Genomic DNA, 20638 nt, shown 5'->3' with positions numbered 1-20638 from the left:
AGGGAGGGATTGAGAGTGCGAGCCACTTGTGGGGATAAAACTGTCCCAAGGGGTGTCCAGATTCGACCCAGTCTCGCACAATCCTTGTAACAGCATCCAGCATGTTGGGAAGATCGTTCTTTCATCCAATATTGGGGCTGGGAAAAAACCAGTTTAGTAAAATTCAACTCTAATAATGCATCACTTGATACATAAAATTTCAAAATGCTGAACCCAAAACCTGTCAGCCTTGCTATTAAGTTATTAACATTATACATATCTCACCCACTTACAACTACAAAGATAATGTGTGTATAAACAGCATAGATCCACATTTTTTTAAATTCAATGTGCTAACACAATCATGTCAATCTCCCAGCTGACCGGTTAATGTTTAATAGATGCATCGCCTGTTGGTTGCACATGCCACAACTACATTTCTTCAACAAAAAAGAATGATACACCAATTCACCTGCTGCATGCCTGTTGTTTTAATTTTTTTAATTAACGTGGTAATTTAAAAAAAAAAAACAAAAAAAATGAGTGGATAATATTGTTGACATCAGCATTACCCACATTGCAGCATTGGCCTAATACTGGACTGTATATGTACCTATCAGTGCAATCATAACGATGCTACAATAAGACTATTCAAGCATATCATATTTGGGAGTGCCGAAACTTACAAACCTGAAATTCTACACACAAACACGCAGGTGCTTGTTCTTAGTGTATTCAGAATATAGAGATGCATGATAAAGTGTTTCAAGTTTCAACATATAGAACTCAAATGAAAAACATCATCATGGTGATCACAAGATCTAATAATAAGCTCATAAAATGTCAAAAAGTGTGCCTGACCAAAGCACGTCACTATTGCTCGTTTACAAATAACTCCGCTTGTGCTATTATGAATAGAATCCAGTATGTGCAGTAGAACACAATTAAAATTGCCGTCCAAATGGAGATATAGAAAGAGGAATTGGGTAAGAACTCATTAAGTAATGCCTACTTAAAAGCAAAGATACAAATAGCCTGGAGTGAATTATTCTTCACCTTTCTAATCTTAAAACCTTAACTGTGTTTAGGGTCAGGTCTCAAGCAAGATGACGGTTGACCCTGTTCATAACAGTATGATTCTGACAGTCAATGTACAAGACTACTTCTGTCTCTTGAAATAAAATACTAGACGTACAATGCTTAATATATTACAATAGTATTTACTTTATAGATTAACAGCTTCTTGCACTCCTCTCCATGAGAAATGTCTAAAATCCCCAGTAACCTGTACCAGAATGCTTCCATTTTGGGAGTGGTCAATTGCCGACTATCCATAGTGCCACCAATCTAATGAATTGTGACAGGAGATGTTCCCATTAATGGAGCAACATGTTTAAAGCTCACATTGTTTCTTGATAACCATTGTCTCTAACTGACAACCATGCATAGTTCTAGCGCATCACTGCAAAACATGGACACAAAAGTGAGCATAAAGACCAAAAGCCCAATCTACCTTAATGGAGAAAAACAAGAAATCAAAACTTACGTACAATGTACCAACCATTGAAAGGATAGAAACATGAAAGCAAACGTCTTGATACTTCTCATCAAGGACAAACAAAATCATATCACCTGCAATGACGAATTTAGAAACCTTTTGAGTTCAGAAAATGGTGTCAATACATTAACTTTAGTTGATTGGCAAAAATAAGTCTTGGCATTTTAAAATCAACCAGAATTATTTATTCATGGCAAAAAACAAGTTCAACATTAAAGCATTGAAAATAATCAGACTAGCAAATGAAAGACAATATTCAACCAGATATTATCAGAAGAATTAAAAAGGAAAAGAAAAAGAAGATGAGTACGTCTTACTTCAGCTGATAGCTAGATCCACATGAGGAACTTACAATGAGCTCCTCCAAACCGTTCAAATCAAGGAACCCCCGCCCTGTTCACATAAATGATGGTCACAGAGTATGAAATCTTTGACTGCCAATACTTGCTGCTTGCTCCCATCATAAAAGTGCAATATCAAGAGCATATACCTCTAGTAAAGAATGCTCAGTTTTCCAATTGAATTATCGTCGCAATCATTAGGATATCATCACTAGGCAACTTCGCTGCATAAAAAACATCATAGCAACAACTGTTGGCAATGTAAACTAAACCTCATGTATTGAAATTTGAAACGATAAAAAATAGTGTATTCATCTCTGAAACACTAATAGATACATGCTCTGACCCAAGCAGATGAAATTATTGATAATGTTACCTAAAATGGAAAATCAAATATGAGAATATATTTTGAAGCAATCGTATGAGTATTATTACCACAAAATAGAGCATTATATGAACAATTGATGTGTGACATGCAAAACTATAAGACATGAATTATATCATTATGATCTACACAAATTTTGGATTGCCTACAATATCAACAGTCCTAAATCTTATTGGCAATCTGAGAAATAAGAATACAAATATCTAATACAAAGGAAATAATCAATTCGACCAATCCTGGGGACAAGCAGCTTCTTTGATTCCCATCAGCCTTTTCAAGGGAATTTTTCAAAATGTACATGATGAATAAGGTCATTGTGTTGGCTTTGCAGAATGCATAATGGTCTGCATGGTGTAAGGTACTAAGCAGCTTGATCCCCACTATCTTCTTTTGTCAAAATTGAAGAACAATCTTCGTTTTTGTCAATCTGCAATGGACAAGGGATGATAGCTGGAGGAGACCACTGATCAGGAACCATCAAAAAGTATGTAGACATGGCCTTGCGGAAACGCTTCTTGTACTGCTTTGGAGATATAACTGTTGGTGATATATTTTTCGGACCACCAAGAATACCAGAAGCTTTTACCCAGGTCTCTAGATGCTTGTCCCATGTATACTGCCTCATAAAATCAATAATACCTAAAACCAGCTCACAACGCTCTTCATCAACTCCAACAAGTAATGAATAATCCATGACATCAATTGACTGCAAACACACATTGCACACAATCATGATAACTGACTAGCTCAACAAAAATTTGAAATTAAGATTACAATTATGGTTGATTAAGAAAAATGAAAACTGTATTTACCGCGAGAAATGAAGTATCATTCCAGACTGCTCTCTCCAAAAGGCGCTTGGCTTTATTCCCAAGAAATATTGGAGCAGTTGGCATGGTCTCTAAGAGATTCTGGTCCAGAAGAACTTTGTTGTTGCCTGATGAATCTGCATTGTAACGAGAGCGACCAGAACCTTTGAGGTCATAAACCCTTGTTACATTTCTTCCAAACAACAGATTTTCCATTACCATCAGTTCCATCCTGATCTCTTTGCCACCTTTTGCATTCTTTATAGTGACCTGAAAGATAAGCACATTATGTAGCATGCACACACACAATGAAGGAAACAAAGCCTGGTAAACTCTCTAAGAGTCTGCAAAAGGTAATTTTCAAATATAGAATAAACAATAATATGAGTATCCAACCTGATAAATACCAAGGATCTTTGCCAAACATGTGGGGCTTCCAGAACTTAATGAGTCAGACAGATATTTGAAATATTCTGAGGCAAACTTCATAAAAGACTCCAATTCTGTCCTGGTGACTTGCTTAATAATAAATATTTCATCCAAGGATTTTGCAAAAAACACATTGCTCTTTCCTCCTTGAGCTCCCCATTTCTTACAGCGACTTAGTGACAATCTGAAGTCCATTTCTGTTGGACAGCACTTTTTCCTAAGGGCATCAAACTGTTTTGCATAATAACAGGTTACCAAGTACTTAACTTTTCTGGGAGGACCCTCATCACGAAAGGATATTTTTGCATGCGTATCTTTTGTATATAGTGATGAATCTGAGCCCACGTTCCCTTTGGAGCCATATGTGTAAATATCCTCAGATCCCGAACTTCTCTCTTTGGAAAGAACTTTACTCAAGTCTAAGGAACCATCTGACGGCCAAAGTGGATTTGAAACAACTCCACCCATACCAGATAAATCTGCACATTCCTTTTCTTTATCCCTGTCTATTTCCTTTTGCTTCTCACTATCAGGTGCCTTGTCATATAGGCAAGCCTGATATTCTTGCGAGCTCAGTGCATAAGCTATTATGCTTGTTGGCTCATCATCATAAACAACAATAACCATATCATTGACACCAGTTGGTAAAAGCAGCTTACCCACTCCATTACCACCCAGATGACTGACTGATGAGACAAACATAGGACTATAGCTTCTCAGAGAGTCAACTCTAATAGACCCCAATAAATTTTCTTGTAAACTCTTGCTGTAACTTTTTGGTAAGTTTGACATAGGAGCCCCAATCCAGCTTCCAAACTCTTCAGATAGATTTAATGATTTTACTGGTGAGGGAGGGATGCTTTTCTCAGGCACCTCTATTCCACCTTTATCTTGCATGTTTAAGGTAGATTCAGACATCATCCTGTCTCCTATTGCAATTTGTTGAACTGGATGAAAATCTTTTCGGTCTGCAGATTCACTGCCACTGGCAACAGTGGTTAAAGTGACATAACCAAGTTCCTGCCCTTGTGATGTCGCAGGTACAGCCTGAGCTTTTACTGATTGGCCTTCACCTGTCCATGCTGCATCTAATGTATCTGACAGATCAGCCAGGATAGGAGAATCCTGCTCTGACAGTTTCCGACATGTTCCCAGATCTTCATCCAAACCATTTGAGTTGTCCCTACTATCAACTGTTTCAAAAGGCATTGTCTCAGAAACATTGATGCTGGTATCGCATTCACCATTCTCCATGTCAAAAGTATGAAACATGGTACCATTAGTTATATTGGATGAATCTCTAATGTCTGGACCTCCTTCCACGTCATCCAGATTCTGGGTTGTTTTACCTTCTGCTGATTTAATAATTTCCATGCCTTCATCTAATTTTCCATTCACAGTACCAGTTCCCTCTAAATGGTCACACAAGTAGGAATTTTCCACATTACTAGTCATGGAAAGCTGCCCATATCCATTATTTAAAACATGCTTGTCTCCAGCTTGGATATCTTTGAACTGAAGATTCCCAGAACAAATAGCACTGTCCAGACAATTTCCATCAACTGTGGAGCCTGTGTCCTCTGTCATCGGAATGCCAAAACCACCACTAGAATTGTTACTATCTTTGACTGTACCCTGACTGTCTCCAACTTTTTCATTTATGCTAGAATCATATTCCTTATGTGGAGTCTTAAAATCCTCCAGTGGACTAGATTCTAATTTGGCAAGAGAGTTTTTCACTCTAAGAGATGAATCTAAATGGCAAAGACGACGATCCCATTCATAGGCTTCATAAAGAAGAAGACGCCTTATACTGTTTAGCTTTGAAATATCAGCAACAGGTCTTCCAACTTGCCCGTCACTAATGATGGCCTCTTGCAACAAACCCTGTTTGAATTTGATAGATTGCATCAAAAGAATGAACTCTATGAAGAAATGATTTCCAACTAAGCAATTTCTAAAAACAAATATGGAAATATTCATCAAGTATAAAGATTATTCTAGCAAAATATCATGTTAGACAACCTAAAGTATGCTAAACAGTCTTTATATACATCTACAATATCACCTCAAATTCAACTATCTCTTTATGCAACATTCCTTCAAGCTCTGCAATTTGCCTCCTTGATTCAGGAACCTTAATACCAGAATAAAAGGATCCAGATGTGGCAATTTTCTGTCCTATCTGACATAGCAAATTAAAAACCTCTCTAAACAACATTTCCACTTTATCTGCAACCTGTTCATTTGCATCAAAATGCACATTAGTTTGGATCTGGGGGGTCCTACGCCATTGGTACGATAGGAATATAAATTAATTAGAAAACATCTACCCATATGTACAATCTGTATCATAAAGTACCTCTGCAGCTTCCTTTTTGAGCCAATCTTGTTGATGTGGATCATGGAACTCTAATTTTGAAGGTGGCAAATGCACAGACAGAACATTAATGGAGGAATATCGGAAACATGCAATCATACTGCCAAACCTGTCACATTGAATTTGGGAACAATGTAGTCCAATAGATTAGTATGGCATAGCCATTAACTATCATACACGATTATGGGTACTCTGGAAAAATCAAGAGCTACATAAATTATGTAAGATATCACAAGGTCAAAATAAAATAAAAATAACATAAAAACTGCATGCGAAATATAAAGTAGCTGAATTCAGTGGCATACCCATAAAAGCGAAGGCAGTCTCGATGTAATGAATGACCACAGCTGGCAACTCTACTTGCTGCAGCATGATTAGAGAAACTGAGCTCTAGAAATTTCCCAAAGGATAAGCCCCATGCAGCATCAGACATGACTACTCGTCGGGTTGCTTCTGGAACTCCATCTTTCCGTGCACATTTTAAGCACCTATGCCACATCCATATTTTTCCTTCACGTTCACCAGGTAATGTCAACAGTAAAGGTAACTGTCTTACCGATATTGTGAGGCTACCTTGACGGTGTGTATAGCAAAGAACATGTGCTTCTGAGGGTTCATTACAGAAACGGCAACGGGAATTCTGCATGTTTTTGGTATTTCGTTCCATCAAAATTTGCCAATTATTACCCTGTAAATGCAAAGTCTACAAGATAGCAAGAGTAGACTATGGAAGAAGAAAAAGACATGAAGAAAAAATATACCTGGTCAAACAAATCATCCCGGAGGTACCTTCCTAGTGGCTTGTCAAAACTGCCATAATACTTGATGCGAAAGAGTTGTGAACGCTCACAGACTGTCCCCTTTAACACACAGCGACTTGATAACATTACCAATATACTTTGATGATCAGAAGGAGAAGGTGGAAAGTCTTCTTTAGAGAAAACCTGTTCTTGGTTTCTGTACCCTAAAAGTTGCTCATCTGGAAAAACCTTGGACTTCATTTCCTTTTCTGCTACTCCTTGATTCTCCCATGCCACCTTCCCAGATAGCTCCTCTGTTGTTATTTGATAATTAAGATTAACCTTGGATGAAACAGAAACAGTGAAACCATTTGCCAGATCTGAATCTTTTGATTCCTTATCTTGAAGTTCCAAATATGACATGACTGCCCCATATGAACCTGGACCCACAGGAGATATAATTTCATTTGAATATGCCTTTATTGAAGCTGACAATCCAGATAAATCGCCTGAAGGAGTAGTTGGCAGGGAAGGTCTCTGTCCAGATGGATATGTATCCCACTGTACCCCTGTAACTTGAGCACATGTATCTCCTATGGAGGATTTCTTAAAAACAATTTATGTTTGAACAAGACTGGTTCCATCAGGACTAGATTTACTAGTAACATGTGACATAGGTGGCCCCATCCCTCCACTAGTAAGAGGTGGTTTGGACTCTCCCTTATTGTTATCAATCAGAGGGTCATCTGCTAAGGCAGAGACAGTTGACATTGCCTTATACATTTTCAAGTTTTGCATTTCTCCCTTGTTTTGTTCTGGAATAGGAACAGCAGAATTGGGTATCATAGAAATAGATCTATCTAAACTTAATTGTTTGTCTGGCAATGCAACAGTTATTGGTGATTTCAAGGGAAGTTCAAGCAAGGTGGCACCTTCATCTGCAAGGAAACAGGTCTCAAGGGCTAAATGGTAAGCTGCAAACACTGCATATTGAACAACATGTTTAACTTTCTTCAACTGATCACGACTTGCACCCATAAGCAGAACCTGTAAATACAAGAGCAGAGCAAGTCCCATAAATTCTGACTTCAAGAAAAGAGCATATAACTTAAGATCAAGATGTTACCTAGTTTGGAGAAACTCAACCACACAAGATACTTTCAAAAACACAATTTTGAGAACCTATTTACTTTGTTGGAAATATTTCAGAGAGAATATGAGATTGATTTCGAGGCTCCATCTGTGAATTAGATTGTCAAATCATACATAATAAAAGTAACATTTCTACAGGACAGATTAGACTGTCAAGGAATATTAAGCATAAATATTAAATATAATAATTATTTTAAAGAGGACAATGAAATATTAAAAACGCATAATGAATCCTAGACAGTTTGCCACCTTTGGAATCACCATCCTAGGGCAGCAAATGGGTTTCCAGTTTGTTTTAGAAATTCAGATTTGTTGATTCACATCAGAATCTGTAGGATAGAGCACTGATCAGCATGAGAAACATTTCCTGCATTAAATCAAAAATAAAGTTGTAAAATACCTTTCTGATTTTGGAGGGAACAGGTAGAGAGGGTCCACATCCCCTCCCCACACCAATTAGCGTTTGAGGAGGGCTGGATCCCCTATTTATCAAAGTTTTTCCCCTGGCTATCTACAAAAGTACTTGAAACCCCAATTCATCTCATTTTTCAGTTTCATACTTTGGAGAGCAGATTTGGACAGCAGAAATGAGAACAGCTTAGTGTGGACAAGTTTGGTAGAACAACACTGAAAAACAACTTTGACAGCAGATTTGAAGGGAGGGACTAAGAACAGAGTTTTTGCCAGCAGAACAGCAATCAAAACTCTCATTTGTTCTTCTGTTTCTTACTCTCCTATATTCTTTTGATGGAATCTCATTCATCATCTTGGGGAGGGTATGATCATAGAAATCATGGTGGAAGAAGTGGTGAAGGGAGAGGAGATGGTGAAAAAAATAACAGAAATTTCCCATTGATTCCCCTCTGTGGAAGTGTGTCACAGAAAGATAGAGAAAAAAGGAGAAAAATAAGGTGGAAACTACTTATGGAATTGCATAAGTGCAAGGAAAATTTTGGATTCATTCACAAGGGGTAAAGCCCATTTTGCTTTGCATTCCTAACAATGGGGTTGGGTTTTGTAATCAATCACCCCAAAGATTGAGGCACAATTTCAAAAGGAGCATGACGACGCACAGTTAGCCAGGGCAGAAAGGAGGGGCAGCAAGCATGTTCTTGTAGGTTAAAGAAAGGGGCAGCAAGTTCCCTCAATAGTTGAGGAAGCCTGGAAGAGATTGAACAATGAACACCAAACTCTTGGAAAGAATGTTTGAATGTGGCAGGAGGGAAGAAACAGATAGTGGAGTTGCATATGCCATACATGCATGTGGTATTCCCTTTAGAGTATTCTGTCTCTATTGGCGAATAGTGTTTAGAGTGGTGAATGAAGCACCCATGGGTTACAAGAGACAAAGTTTGAAAAAGTATGCACCACCCTTCCACAGAAGGAGAAGTTCCTGTGGACTAACACAGCAAACCAGCCATCAATAAATTTGATAGTATGTCTCCTTCAGGCCCATACTTCTTGAGAGCAACAAATGCTCCAAATGAGGAGAAGAGCATTGAATCCATGGCCGAGACTTACAAAAGTAATGGAGATTTCAAATCATGGCTACAATATATGAATATGGATACTGATGCTATACAACAAAAATGTGTATCTAAACAAATCCCATATAACCAGATGTAGGTGTCACAAAATGAAAAACAAGTGAATTTTCCATAATACTAGAAAATTTAAAAAACAAGTAGAGACAAAATTAAAGATGTGCTATAAACTTACACAGTTTATGCCATAAAGACCTATTAAATCAAGATTTTTTAGGCCTTTTTAATTTTTTTAACAACGATTTAAGGGGAGATTTCCCCCGAATTTGTATAGGGCATATTTTTGGTTGTACCTTTCAATGCAGATACAGATACAATACAATCAATGATATGTTGACCATATTGTATAAGTACAATACAGAAAAAGTGCAAAAAGATACATACCCCAAGCCCAAACAAAGTTGTATGGTGACTATGCTTCAACCCTCATGCAAGTTATCACAGACAATGCAAGGTCATGCAAAGCAATGGTGCAATCATTGAGTAGGAATGACCATATCTTAAAATTGGCAACTAGGGCCAAACTCCATGTGGGTCACCTCATTTATGGCAGCTGATATTTTTCCTAGATTCCTCTTGTCGAGAGGTGTAGGATTGATCTAAAGATCATCTGATCCCGACAAGTATTTATGGAGATATGAATTTATTTGTATTTACTTGACAAATTGTCAAGGTCGGTCAGCAGTTAAATGTGTGGCACACATGCCCAATGAATCATATAAATACAAGAGAGGTTGATTCATTTTTTCATCATCTCATCTCACTCATTCTTCTCTCTCTCTCCTTAGCTTTGGGTTATACAAGGAGCAGCTCACACGTGGGAAGAAGGAGGACGCATTAGGGCAAGGAGGACACTGAACTGCTGAAAGTCTCTTTGACCAGTGTTGACCAACCGTTGACTCATCAAGGGTGCGGTTTTGGTGTGGCTGCCTCTCCTAGGCAAGCCGCAGATTTTGGCACAAAAATCGAGGCAATCCGTCCACAGGTTTGACTAGCGTTGACTGCCCTAGTTTTGGGCAGCAAGTTGACTTCAGTCAACAGCAGTTTGACTGTGTTTTTGGGGCTATTCAAGGGTTGTTCGAGGGCTAGTTGACCGGAAATTGACCAAGCATATTGGAGGTCAATTTCAACTCGTTTGACCAAGTTTGACTTTGTTGATCTAGGGTTTGCTGCTGCTGATATAAAATTACAGAATTCTAATTTTGTACTATTTCTCTCTGCTGAACTATTGAAGATAAAAGAAGATTTGATCAAAGGGTTCCCCGCATTGGGGTTTGTACCTGGCTAGCCACCACATCTTGTGTCTCTTGTCTTGGCTTGTTTTCTGTTGATCATTTAATGTTCTATCTGCACTTTACTTAATGTATATGTGATTGCTAATCTATGGCTAATAAGAAGAAAAGAAGTAAACTACTCTAAGCATAGAACATACCATAATTTAACATGGTATCAAAGGTGAGGTGAATACAAAGCCCAAGCAAGAGCAAGAGCAAGAGCAATCACAGAAGATAAGGTTGGCAAGGCTATCCTAAAAAAAAAAACTTCATGGGGTCCTCAACACTCTTCCCCGCCGAAGACAAGCTCTGTGAGAAGCTTGACTATCACGGATGGAAGATGTCTCTCGATCTGACTTTAGAAGATCAGGAAGTGTTGGACCATGTAAGAGGCAATGTTGTTGCACCTCCACCAAATGCATCTACCGCTGCCAAAAGCAAGTGGTCCAAGGGAGAAGTCAAAGCAAGGAAGATCATCCGGGACTCTATCGACAAGAGCCTGGTGGCATATGTTTCTGAGCTGACAACCTCGAAGGAAATCTACGATAGACTGGTGAGTTTATTTAAAGTTAATGATGCAAATCAAGTTTTGTTCCTTAGAAATAAGCTGAAAGAAATTAAGCAGGGCAAAGATGAGAGTATGCAAGCATATTTCTTAAGGATCACCGAGATCAAGAATGATCTCCTATCTATTGGGGAAGTAGTTCCTGACAGGGAAATGACTATCACAACTCTTGGAGGACTGCCACCTGAATGGTATATATTCAAGACTACTCTTCTCAACAATAATATCATCCCAGGTTTTGAGGAATTGATGGCTAGATGTATTCAAGAAGAGACAAGGATGGAAGAGCAAGAAATGCCCGCACTTAAAGGCCATCCCTCTGCCTTTTCTTCTCATGCTAAAAGAAGAAACAATTATGGGGCTAAATCCAAAGGAAAGGCTAGACCAAAGGGTGGAAGAAAAGGTCGATGTTACAATTGCAACAAAATGGGCCACTATGCGAGGGAGTGCCCTGATAAAAGGGACTCACACCATGACGATGACCAAAATCACTCTCAAGGCAATCAAAGGAATAGCAGGTCCAATGGCAAAGGTAAAAGAAATGTTGGAAATCAAGGAAGAGGACAACCCTTCAAGAAGGCAAGAAACTCCAGGTATGAATCTAATGTTGTTAACAATAAGCAAGATGAATATTGTCTACCAGCGGCCCTCTCTACTACTGCTCCCCCGGACTCGCTGGGAAATTGGCTTATTGATAGTGGTGCCTCAAGGCACTTCACTGGTTACAAAGAAGCTCTCTCCAATCTGATAGAAAAGGAGACCAACCTGGAAATTGTTCTTGGGGACAACGCAAAATATCCCGTGAAAGGCGTAGGGAATGTCACTCTTCAATTGAATCAGGGTAATACAATTCATTTGCAAGAAGTCCTATATGTACCTGATCTCAAAAAGAACCTGGTGTCCGTTTCGGCAATGGAGGACAAAGGCTACAAGGTAACCTTCATCGATGGCAAGGTACGTGTATGGAAAAAGAATTTTAAGGAAGCTTTCACTCTTGGGTTTCGAGTCGATTCATTATATCAGGTCGAAGGAAGTCCGCTGGGTGTCATGTCTTGTGACACATCACTTCAGTCCGAACTATGGCATCGGAGGTTTGCTCACCTTCATTATAAAGCTCTACCCAATGCAAGACAAATGGTGACAGGGATGCCCGAGTTCCGAGTAGAGCAAGAAGGTGTATGTCCTGGATGTGCCGAAGGAAAGCTCAAAAGGGGACCATTCCCCTCAAGCCAAAGCAAGACCTCCAATATATTGCAGTTGGTTCACTCAGACATATCTGGTATGATGCCTGTGAACTCTTTGGGAGGATATTTATATTACCTCACTTTTATAGATGATTATTCTCGCAAGACTTGGATATACTTCTTGAAAAAGAAGGATGAAGTGTTCACTTGGTTTCGTCACTTCAAAGCCTTGATCGAGAATCAAACCGAAAAGAAGATCAAGATCTTAAGGACTGATAATGGGACTGAGTATGAATCCAATGAGTTCCATGACTTTTGCAAAGAGGCTGGCATTAAGAGGGAGACTACAACACCATATACTCCTGAGCAGAATGGTGTGGCGGAAAGGAAGAATCGTACGATTGTGGAAGTTGTCCGTGCTATGCTTCACGATCAAAGACTTCCGAAGTTTCTATGGGCCGAAGCTGCGAATACCGCCATATATGTGCAAAACTAATGCCCTCATCAAGCATTGGGTTCCAAGACTCCTGAAGAGATGTTCACTAGTAAGAAACCTGACATATCTCATTTTAGAACTTTTGGAAATCCGATATATTTTCATGTGCCGAAGGAGGGGTGCATCTGGAAAGAAAGGAATCTTCGTGGGCTATAGAAAAAACACTAAGGGCTATAGAATCTATGTGGCTAGTCAAAGGGAAATCGAGATTAGCCATGATGTCACCTTTGACGAAGATATGGCTCTTCGAAAAGTTGACAATCTTCCTACTCAAAAAGGATCTAAAGAAACTGACACCAGGGAACCAAAGGAAAAGGAAGATGAGACGATGCCCGATGTGGAAGAACCTATGGATCCTATTGATCCCCCTCCGCAAGAGCCTTCCTCTTCTAGGAAGAGGTCTTCATGGCTTAGGGGCACACTTGATGATGCTGAAGGACACGTTGCACCCAGAGGAACCTTCCGGGAAAGTAAGAAGTCGACCAAGTATCTGGGATACTTGACCATCATGAGCACGATCATCCAAAATGAGCCTTCGTCATTCGCAGAAGCTGTCAAGCATCAAGTATGGAAGGATGCTATGACTGAGGAATATGAGTCCATCATGAAAAACGATGTCTGGGATGTGGTCCCCAGACCCCAGGACAAAGCAATTGTCACTTCGAAATGGCTTTACAAGATAAAGCATGCAGTTGATGGAAGTGTGGAAAAGTATAAGGCTCGTTTTGTCGCTCGTGGCTTCTCTCAGAAGGAAGGTATAGACTATGACGAGATATTTGCACCTATTGCCCGATATACCACCATCCGCTCGATCATAGCCCTTGCTGCTTCGCAAGGATGGAACCTACATCAGATGGATGTCAAGACCACGTTCTTGCATGGTTCGATCAAAGAGGAGGTCTATGTGGAGCAACCCGAAGGATTTGAGATTCATGATCGAGAATCTCATGTGTGCAGGTTGAAGAAGGCCCTCTATGGGCTGAAGCAAGCACCCCGAGTGTGGTATGAGAGGATCGATAGCTACTTGATGAAACTGGGATTCACTAGGAATGAAGCCGACCCTAACCTTTACTTTAAGGTTGAAGATGACAATCCTCTCCTACTGGTGTTGTACATTAACAACCTCTTTCTAACAGGTGCAGACCCTCTCATTCACAAATGTAAGAGGGAGTTGGCTTCTGAATTTGAGATGATGGACCTAGGACTGATGCACTATTTCCTAGGACTAGAAGTCTAGTAGAAGCCAGAGGAGATTTTCCTATCTCAAGGAAAATATGTGGTGAAGATATTGGAGAGATTCGGTATGGTGGACTACAAGCCCATGACTACCCCGATGGAGCTTGACTTCAAGAAGTTAAGCGGTAGTGCTGCCAGACCCGTTTTACAAAATGCTACCGAGTATCGTCAACTCATCGGAGCATTGATGTTCTTGGTGAACTCTCGTCCGGATATATGTTTTGCAGTCAACACGTTGAGTCAACATATGGTTGAGCCTCACCACTCACATTGGATTGGTGCCAAGAATCTGTTGAGATATCTTCGTGGCACAATCACTCATGGGTTGAGATACACTGCCGGAAATGTGAGACTACATGGATATACCGATGTTGATTGGGCAGGCAGTGTGGTGGACCGAAAGAGCACTTTTGGGTGTTGTTTCTCTTTGGGATCTGCCTCGATATCCTGGATGAGCAGGAAGCAGAAGTCGGTGGCTTTGAGCACCGCCGAGGCAGAATACATTGTTGCTAGTATGGCCTCTTGTGAGGCAGTCTAGTTGCGGAAGCTCTTCAGTGAGCTGTTTGGATTCACATTGGATACTACCGTGATCCTGTGTGACAACCAGGGCGGGGTTCGTTTATCAAAGAATCTTGTATTTCATGATCGTTCAAAGCACATCGATATCAAGTACCACTATATCCGGGATATGGTACAGCGGGGAGCAATAAGGCTCCAACATATCGGTACAGATGAACAGGTCGCCGACATTTTGACGAAGCCCCTGGGAAAGGTCAAATCCCCGACTTTCTGAGAACGACTTCTTGTCGTTGAGAGACCCTCTTATGAGGGTCGTGTATGATGCATATGTTGAGCTCTGGGAGCTCCAAGGGGAAGCGGGGTACTTCTTGGAGCGACATGCGACCACAGGGCGACTCACCATCCCTTGGTGGTGCACTATGTACAGGGTGAAAGATTCAACCTTCCCCTGTGACACCCCGTGGCGACTGTAGGACAGGATGATTAGTTCTCCTGTGGGCAAGGATGATTAGTTCTCCTGTGGGCCAGGATGATTAGTTCTCTGTGGCGACTGTGGAACAGAATGATTAGTTCTCCTGTGGGCCAGGATGATTAGTTCTCCATGGCAACTGTGGAACAGGATGATTAGTTCCCCTATGGGCCAGGATAATTATTTCTCCTATGGCGACTGTTGGACATGATGATTCATTCTCCTGTGGACAGGAAGATTAGTTCTCCTATCGAGGCATCCTACTCATGCAATCTGGGACTCATGGGAAGTACCTCTCATCTGATCAATGAGTAGGGAAATGGGGTTAGGGACCATTAGTAGTACTATCGATGGACGCATCGTTGTATCTACCGTACTCCCTATGCTAGGATGACCTCCATTGCTCTGGGATCAGTGAGAGTGGTATGACACACTCTGAGACTAACTTTGGGTCAGTGGAGGATGGTATGATACATCCTCGAGCATTTCTTCTTCTTCATAGTTCGAGCAAAGCAGCGCAAGGACAAGCAGTGTAGGGCAGTGCATTTGATGGCTAGGTTAGTAGCGATGGTCAAACGGATTGCGGATGGAGTTCTCCCTAGTTGAGAGGGAGGGTTAAAATTGGAAACTAGGGCCAAACTCCATGTGGGTCACCTCATTTATGGCAGCTAATGTTTTTCCTAGATTCCTCTTGTCGAAAGGTGTAGAATTGATCTAAAGATCATTCAATTCCGACAAGTATTTATGGAGATATGAATTTATTTGTATTTACTTGACAAATTTTAAAGGTCGACCAGCAGTTAAATGTGTGGCACACATGCCCAGTGAATCATATATATACAAGAGAGGTTGATTCATTTTTTCATCATCTCATCTCACTCATTCTTCTCTCTCTCCTTACCTTTGGGTTATACAAGAAGCAGCTCACACGTGGGAAGGAGGAGGACGCATTAGGGCAAGGAGGACACTGAAAGGAGGACGTTGAACTGCTGAAGGTCTCTTTGACCTGCGTTGACCAAGCATTGACTCATCAAGGGTGCGGTTTTGGTGTGGCTGCCTCTCCTAGGCAAGCTGCAGATTTTGACACAAAAATCGAGGCAATCCGTCCACAAGTTGGACCATCGTTGACTGCCCTAGTTTTGGGCAGCAGGTTGACTTCAGTCAGTTTGACTGTGTTTTTGGGGTTGTTCAAGAGCTGTTCGAGGGCTGTTTGAGGGCTACTTGACCGGAAATTGACCAAGCATATTGAAGGTCAATTTCAACTCGTTTGACCAAGTTTGACTTTGCTGATCTAGGGTTTGCTGCTGCTGATATAAAATTACAGAATTCTGATTTTGTACTATTTCTCTCTGCTGAACAACTGAAGATAAGAGAAGATTTGATCAAAGGGTTTCCCCGCATTGGGGTTTGTCCCTGGCTAGCCGCCACATCTTGTGTCTCTTGTCTTGGCTTGTTTTCTATTGATCGTTTAATGTTCTATCTGCACTTTACTTAATGTATATGTGATTGCTAATCTGTGGCTAATAAGAAAAAAAGAAGTAAACTGCTCTAAGCATAGAACATACCATAATTTAACACCATATGTTTTGGACACAATGTGCAGTTCATAATTTGAATCTTGCTTTCAAAGCTATTATTGTTGAAGTCGAACAAATGAAAAAACATTGTGATGAAGCAAAAGAAATATAATTTTATATTACGAACGACCAACATGCATAAACAATGTGTAGACAATTTCCAAGCGCCAACTTAAGATTGGAGAAAATAGATTTGCATCACACCATGTCTTGATTCGCTTATGCGGCACTGGGGTTGCTTTGTCTTCTAGGGCAGTTTGTCCCAAGTGGCTAACATGGAGATCACCCAACACTGAAAAAGCAATACACATCAGAACTATCATTCTTGATCAGGCTTGTTGGGGTTAGATTAAGTTGTTTCTTTCCATATTGAAGCCATAGTTGATCTGTTACAAACTTTGTGACATGGATATTCTTATGTTGGAAGACATTTATGAGCTTATAGATTGTATGTTGGAAAGAATTCCACAGATTCTTGAAGAGTGGGACCCTCCTTTGTATAGCACCCATAAAGCGGATAAGTATCAATAGATGGGGCATATAAAATACCCATTTGCATTATTTAGCCTATTCATTGAATCCAAAGTATGCAACAAGGCTTACTTGGCTAAATTTGGGAGTGAAAAGAAAGCTCCAAACAAAGACAAGTGGTCAATGGATTCAATGCAATAGTTTCTATCATTTTTCCTGAACCAAGGGAGCTCTAAAGAACCAATTTATTACATTTATCAAAAGGAGTAATGCATTTGAAACTGTAAATGTACTCATTGATATGAGTACTATGAAGCTTATTGCACGTCGATCATAATCTGGTTCTGAAACTCTGAAATTGCAGACGCTTGCACCTCAAGTTTTTTCCCAAGTTCCCAACTTCTCAGTAGCAAAAAGACTGTGGAGCACTTATGGGTTCATGCACTCAATGAAGAGCAACAAACTTGCATCAGCCACAGAAGGGGATCTTGTTTACAATCAATCAAATATTCACCTGATATCTCAATATAGAGATAGAGCTTCAAAGTTGTGGGATGTGATTTCCAAAAATGTACTCGTTGATATGAGTACTATGAAATTTATTGCATGCTGATCATATTCTGGTTCTGAAACTCTGAAATTGCAGACGCTTGCATCTCAAGTATTTTCACAAGTTCCCAACTTCTCAGTAGCAAAAAGACCATGGAGCACTTATGGGTTCATCCATTCAGTGAAGAGCAACAGACTCGCATCAACAAAGGCAGGGGATCTTGTTTACAATCAATCAACCCTTCACCTGCTATCTCAATCAGTGTTACAGGAACTCCCCCCCCCCCGGGTTCAGAGAGGCCGAAACCATTCACTGTGTGGATCTATGCCTGAACTGCCCTCGGAACCGCATCCCCGAATTCTGGAACTGCAGTTCCTCAAATTTTTCACACTTTCTGCTATGCTTCCTCAAATTTTGCCCAAATTTGAAAGCTGTAAACTGCAAAACACCTCAAAAATGCAGAAATGATGAACTTCTCCACCATATCAGTTAAATAATATTGTACACAGTTCAGCTCTGCAGCAATTTCAGCTCCTCCAAATGGCAAAAACAAACCAAGCAAGGTTCAAAAACTAAAGCTCCAGTGCACAGTAGTAAGACAACAAGTCACAGCAGCACCCGGCAAGGTTTATTACTGTCACAGAAGCATGTCCACTATCCATAGTCCAGCAGTGCCTGATACCCACTATCCACTGTCCACCAGCACCCAACAAATCATTACTCTACTACCCATTGTTCAGCAACACCTAGCAAGGTTGAAAAGACTTTCTCAGCATCACAGTCTCTTTTCAATGTCTATATGAGTTAGCTCATCCCATGTTCTCATGGTGGGCAAGTGAAATAAACACAAATACACGTAAGTTTATAACATATAGATGTCGCATTAATGAACTATGGATGCCATCTCTATCTTGAATTATGTACAAGTATACATGCTTTCCTGCAACTAATTTGACATTATCAATGTTTTTTTAATATAAATGAAATATATATATATATATATATATATATATCAATGCTTCTATATAGATATCAATGCTTCTGACACTTCGCTTCTCAAAAATGCACCCGCTTCATGTTATAATTCCATGCACCCCAGGTCTGGTCTATGTTTTAGCTAGAAAACATAAACATACTAAAAATGCCTAACTTCAAAAACTTTTGCATGGCGGAATATACAATAGCAATTAGATCAATGTACAGCACAGAAGATTTATGCCAAAACTTGTTTTCTTATTAGTCCATTAACAAGAAAAACCACATGGCTCCCATACCACGGATAATGGCCCTTTATATCCCAGTACAATGCCAAATACAAAGTCAATTCCTTTTGACCAAACACCTAGGGTTGAGGCTTTGTCCTATAAGCCTTGCGTACCCTAATTACAATGCTACGGCAGTGCTTTTCCCACAAAACATAAACAATAACCCTTACAAAACTTAGTTGCTTATTTGGGCATGCTCCTTTAGCCCATGGTCCTCTTGCTATCCTTGTTTTCCTCCACAACTGGCCTGTTGTCCCTTGCAGCCAGCCCTTTTCTCTTTCTTGTAGCCTTTACCAGTGCTTCGGCCAGCTACTCTTAACCTTTAGCAGCCATGGTCTCCTTCTCAGGCTCTCGGCCAGCTTCTATAGGTTCTCAAACATCCTGTGGCAGAACCTATAAGCCTGCGACTTGTGTATTTGTGGTTGTGGCCTCTTTCTTCTATTTGTGGGCCGGCTAGCTCCAGCCTCTTATCCATCCTGCAGCTAGTTTTGGACAATGTTGTGGCCAACCTATCTCACCCTCGACTTGCTCTATGGCCTACTCAACGACCCCTGCGGCCTCTTATCTAGCTGTGACTTGACCTCAACCTCCCTTTTTCAGCCTCGACCGTCCTGCACAAACCTCAATCCCTCTTGTTGAAGTCGTGTCCTCCTTTCAAGTTATTTTTGACCTGCTCCTAGGCCTCCTTTAGGCTGCGGATAGCTCCTTCAAGCTACAACCTACACAAAATACCAACAGAACCAAAACCTGACCTCTTTAACCTTGCTCAATTGTCCTTCCTTTCTTCTCCTGTGGCTCCTTTCGCTACCTGAGCTAAGTCACTTATAGCCTCTCACTCAGAAGAAGAACACTCCTTTTGTCTCCTTGCCTTTGTATTACTTTTCCAAGGGGTGTGAAACCCCAAGAGGTGTGTCTCCTGACCTTGCTGGCCAATTTGAGCCAACTTCACACCTTAAGCTGACTTATAAATAAATCAGAATTATAAATGTTTTCCTTGGGTTCAAAGCCCACTCACTTTGGGACCAAAACCCCAAACTTGGGTGCAAATCCCATTAACCAAACTAGAAAGCCCCAAGGTCTTTTCCAATCAAAAAAACATTCCGAAGTACCAAATTTCAACACTCCCTCTTAGTGAGGACAGTATTTATTTCCACAACAACTTGGAAGTGGCACTGCCTCCGAATCTGGTCCACAACCACATCCTTCTCGAAGACCTAGATCTTTGAAGGCACCATGCTTCTAGAAGACTCCCGCTTTAGAGCATTCTGCATGGCCATCTAAACCATGACTTTTCTTGTTCCTATAAATCTCCAAGTCCATGACTTTTCCTTGCATGGCCATGACTTCCTTGCATGTGCAATGACTTCACTTGCATGATCATGACTTTCCTTGCATGGCCCATAACTTCCTTGCATGTACCATGACTCTTTCTTGCATGCACCATGACTTCCTTTCATGGTCTACGACTTTCCTTACACACACCATGACTTTCCTTGCATGGCCTAAAAAGACTACACTCTCTCAGTTAAACTTGAAGGTTAGACTTCCACTGGGCTACTGACTCTCCCTCTAAGCCCGTAGTCTCCCTCTAAAGCCAAAATCCCTCTTAGCCTACACAACCTTTCCTTGGCTCACTTTGCTTTCCCTCCCAAAAAGTAACATCATGAAAACCTATGCACATGCTGCAACACTTGGCCTAGTCCACTCTAAACCAC

General features: G+C 40.5%; 1 protein-coding gene across 1 annotated transcript in view; it reads right to left on the bottom strand.

The window, feature by feature from the left end:
• Positions 1 to 862: 862 nt before the first annotated feature.
• Positions 863 to 20638, bottom strand: part of LOC149223916 (1-phosphatidylinositol-3-phosphate 5-kinase FAB1B-like) — a 54418-nt gene continuing 34642 nt past the window's right edge. Inside the window, 10 exon segments of the mRNA XM_089385960.1 lie at positions 863 to 1441; positions 1530 to 1611; positions 1855 to 1930; positions 2028 to 2969; positions 3076 to 3342; positions 3469 to 5388; positions 5570 to 5740; positions 5864 to 5990; positions 6187 to 6521; positions 6643 to 7668. Of these exon segments, the coding sequence (XP_089242086.1) occupies positions 2625 to 2969; positions 3076 to 3342; positions 3469 to 5388; positions 5570 to 5740; positions 5864 to 5990; positions 6187 to 6521; positions 6643 to 7668 (4191 nt within the window). The 3' untranslated portion in view covers positions 863 to 1441; positions 1530 to 1611; positions 1855 to 1930; positions 2028 to 2624.

The sequence above is a fragment of the Pinus tabuliformis genome, chromosome Q, assembly GCF_031772625.1.
Source record: "Pinus tabuliformis cultivar Carrire ecotype Pingquan chromosome Q, CPIR1, whole genome shotgun sequence".
Lineage (NCBI taxonomy): Eukaryota > Viridiplantae > Streptophyta > Pinopsida > Pinales > Pinaceae > Pinus > Pinus tabuliformis.
The sequence above is the reverse complement of the archived record's forward strand: the minus strand, read 5'-3'. Positions and strand labels throughout refer to the sequence as shown.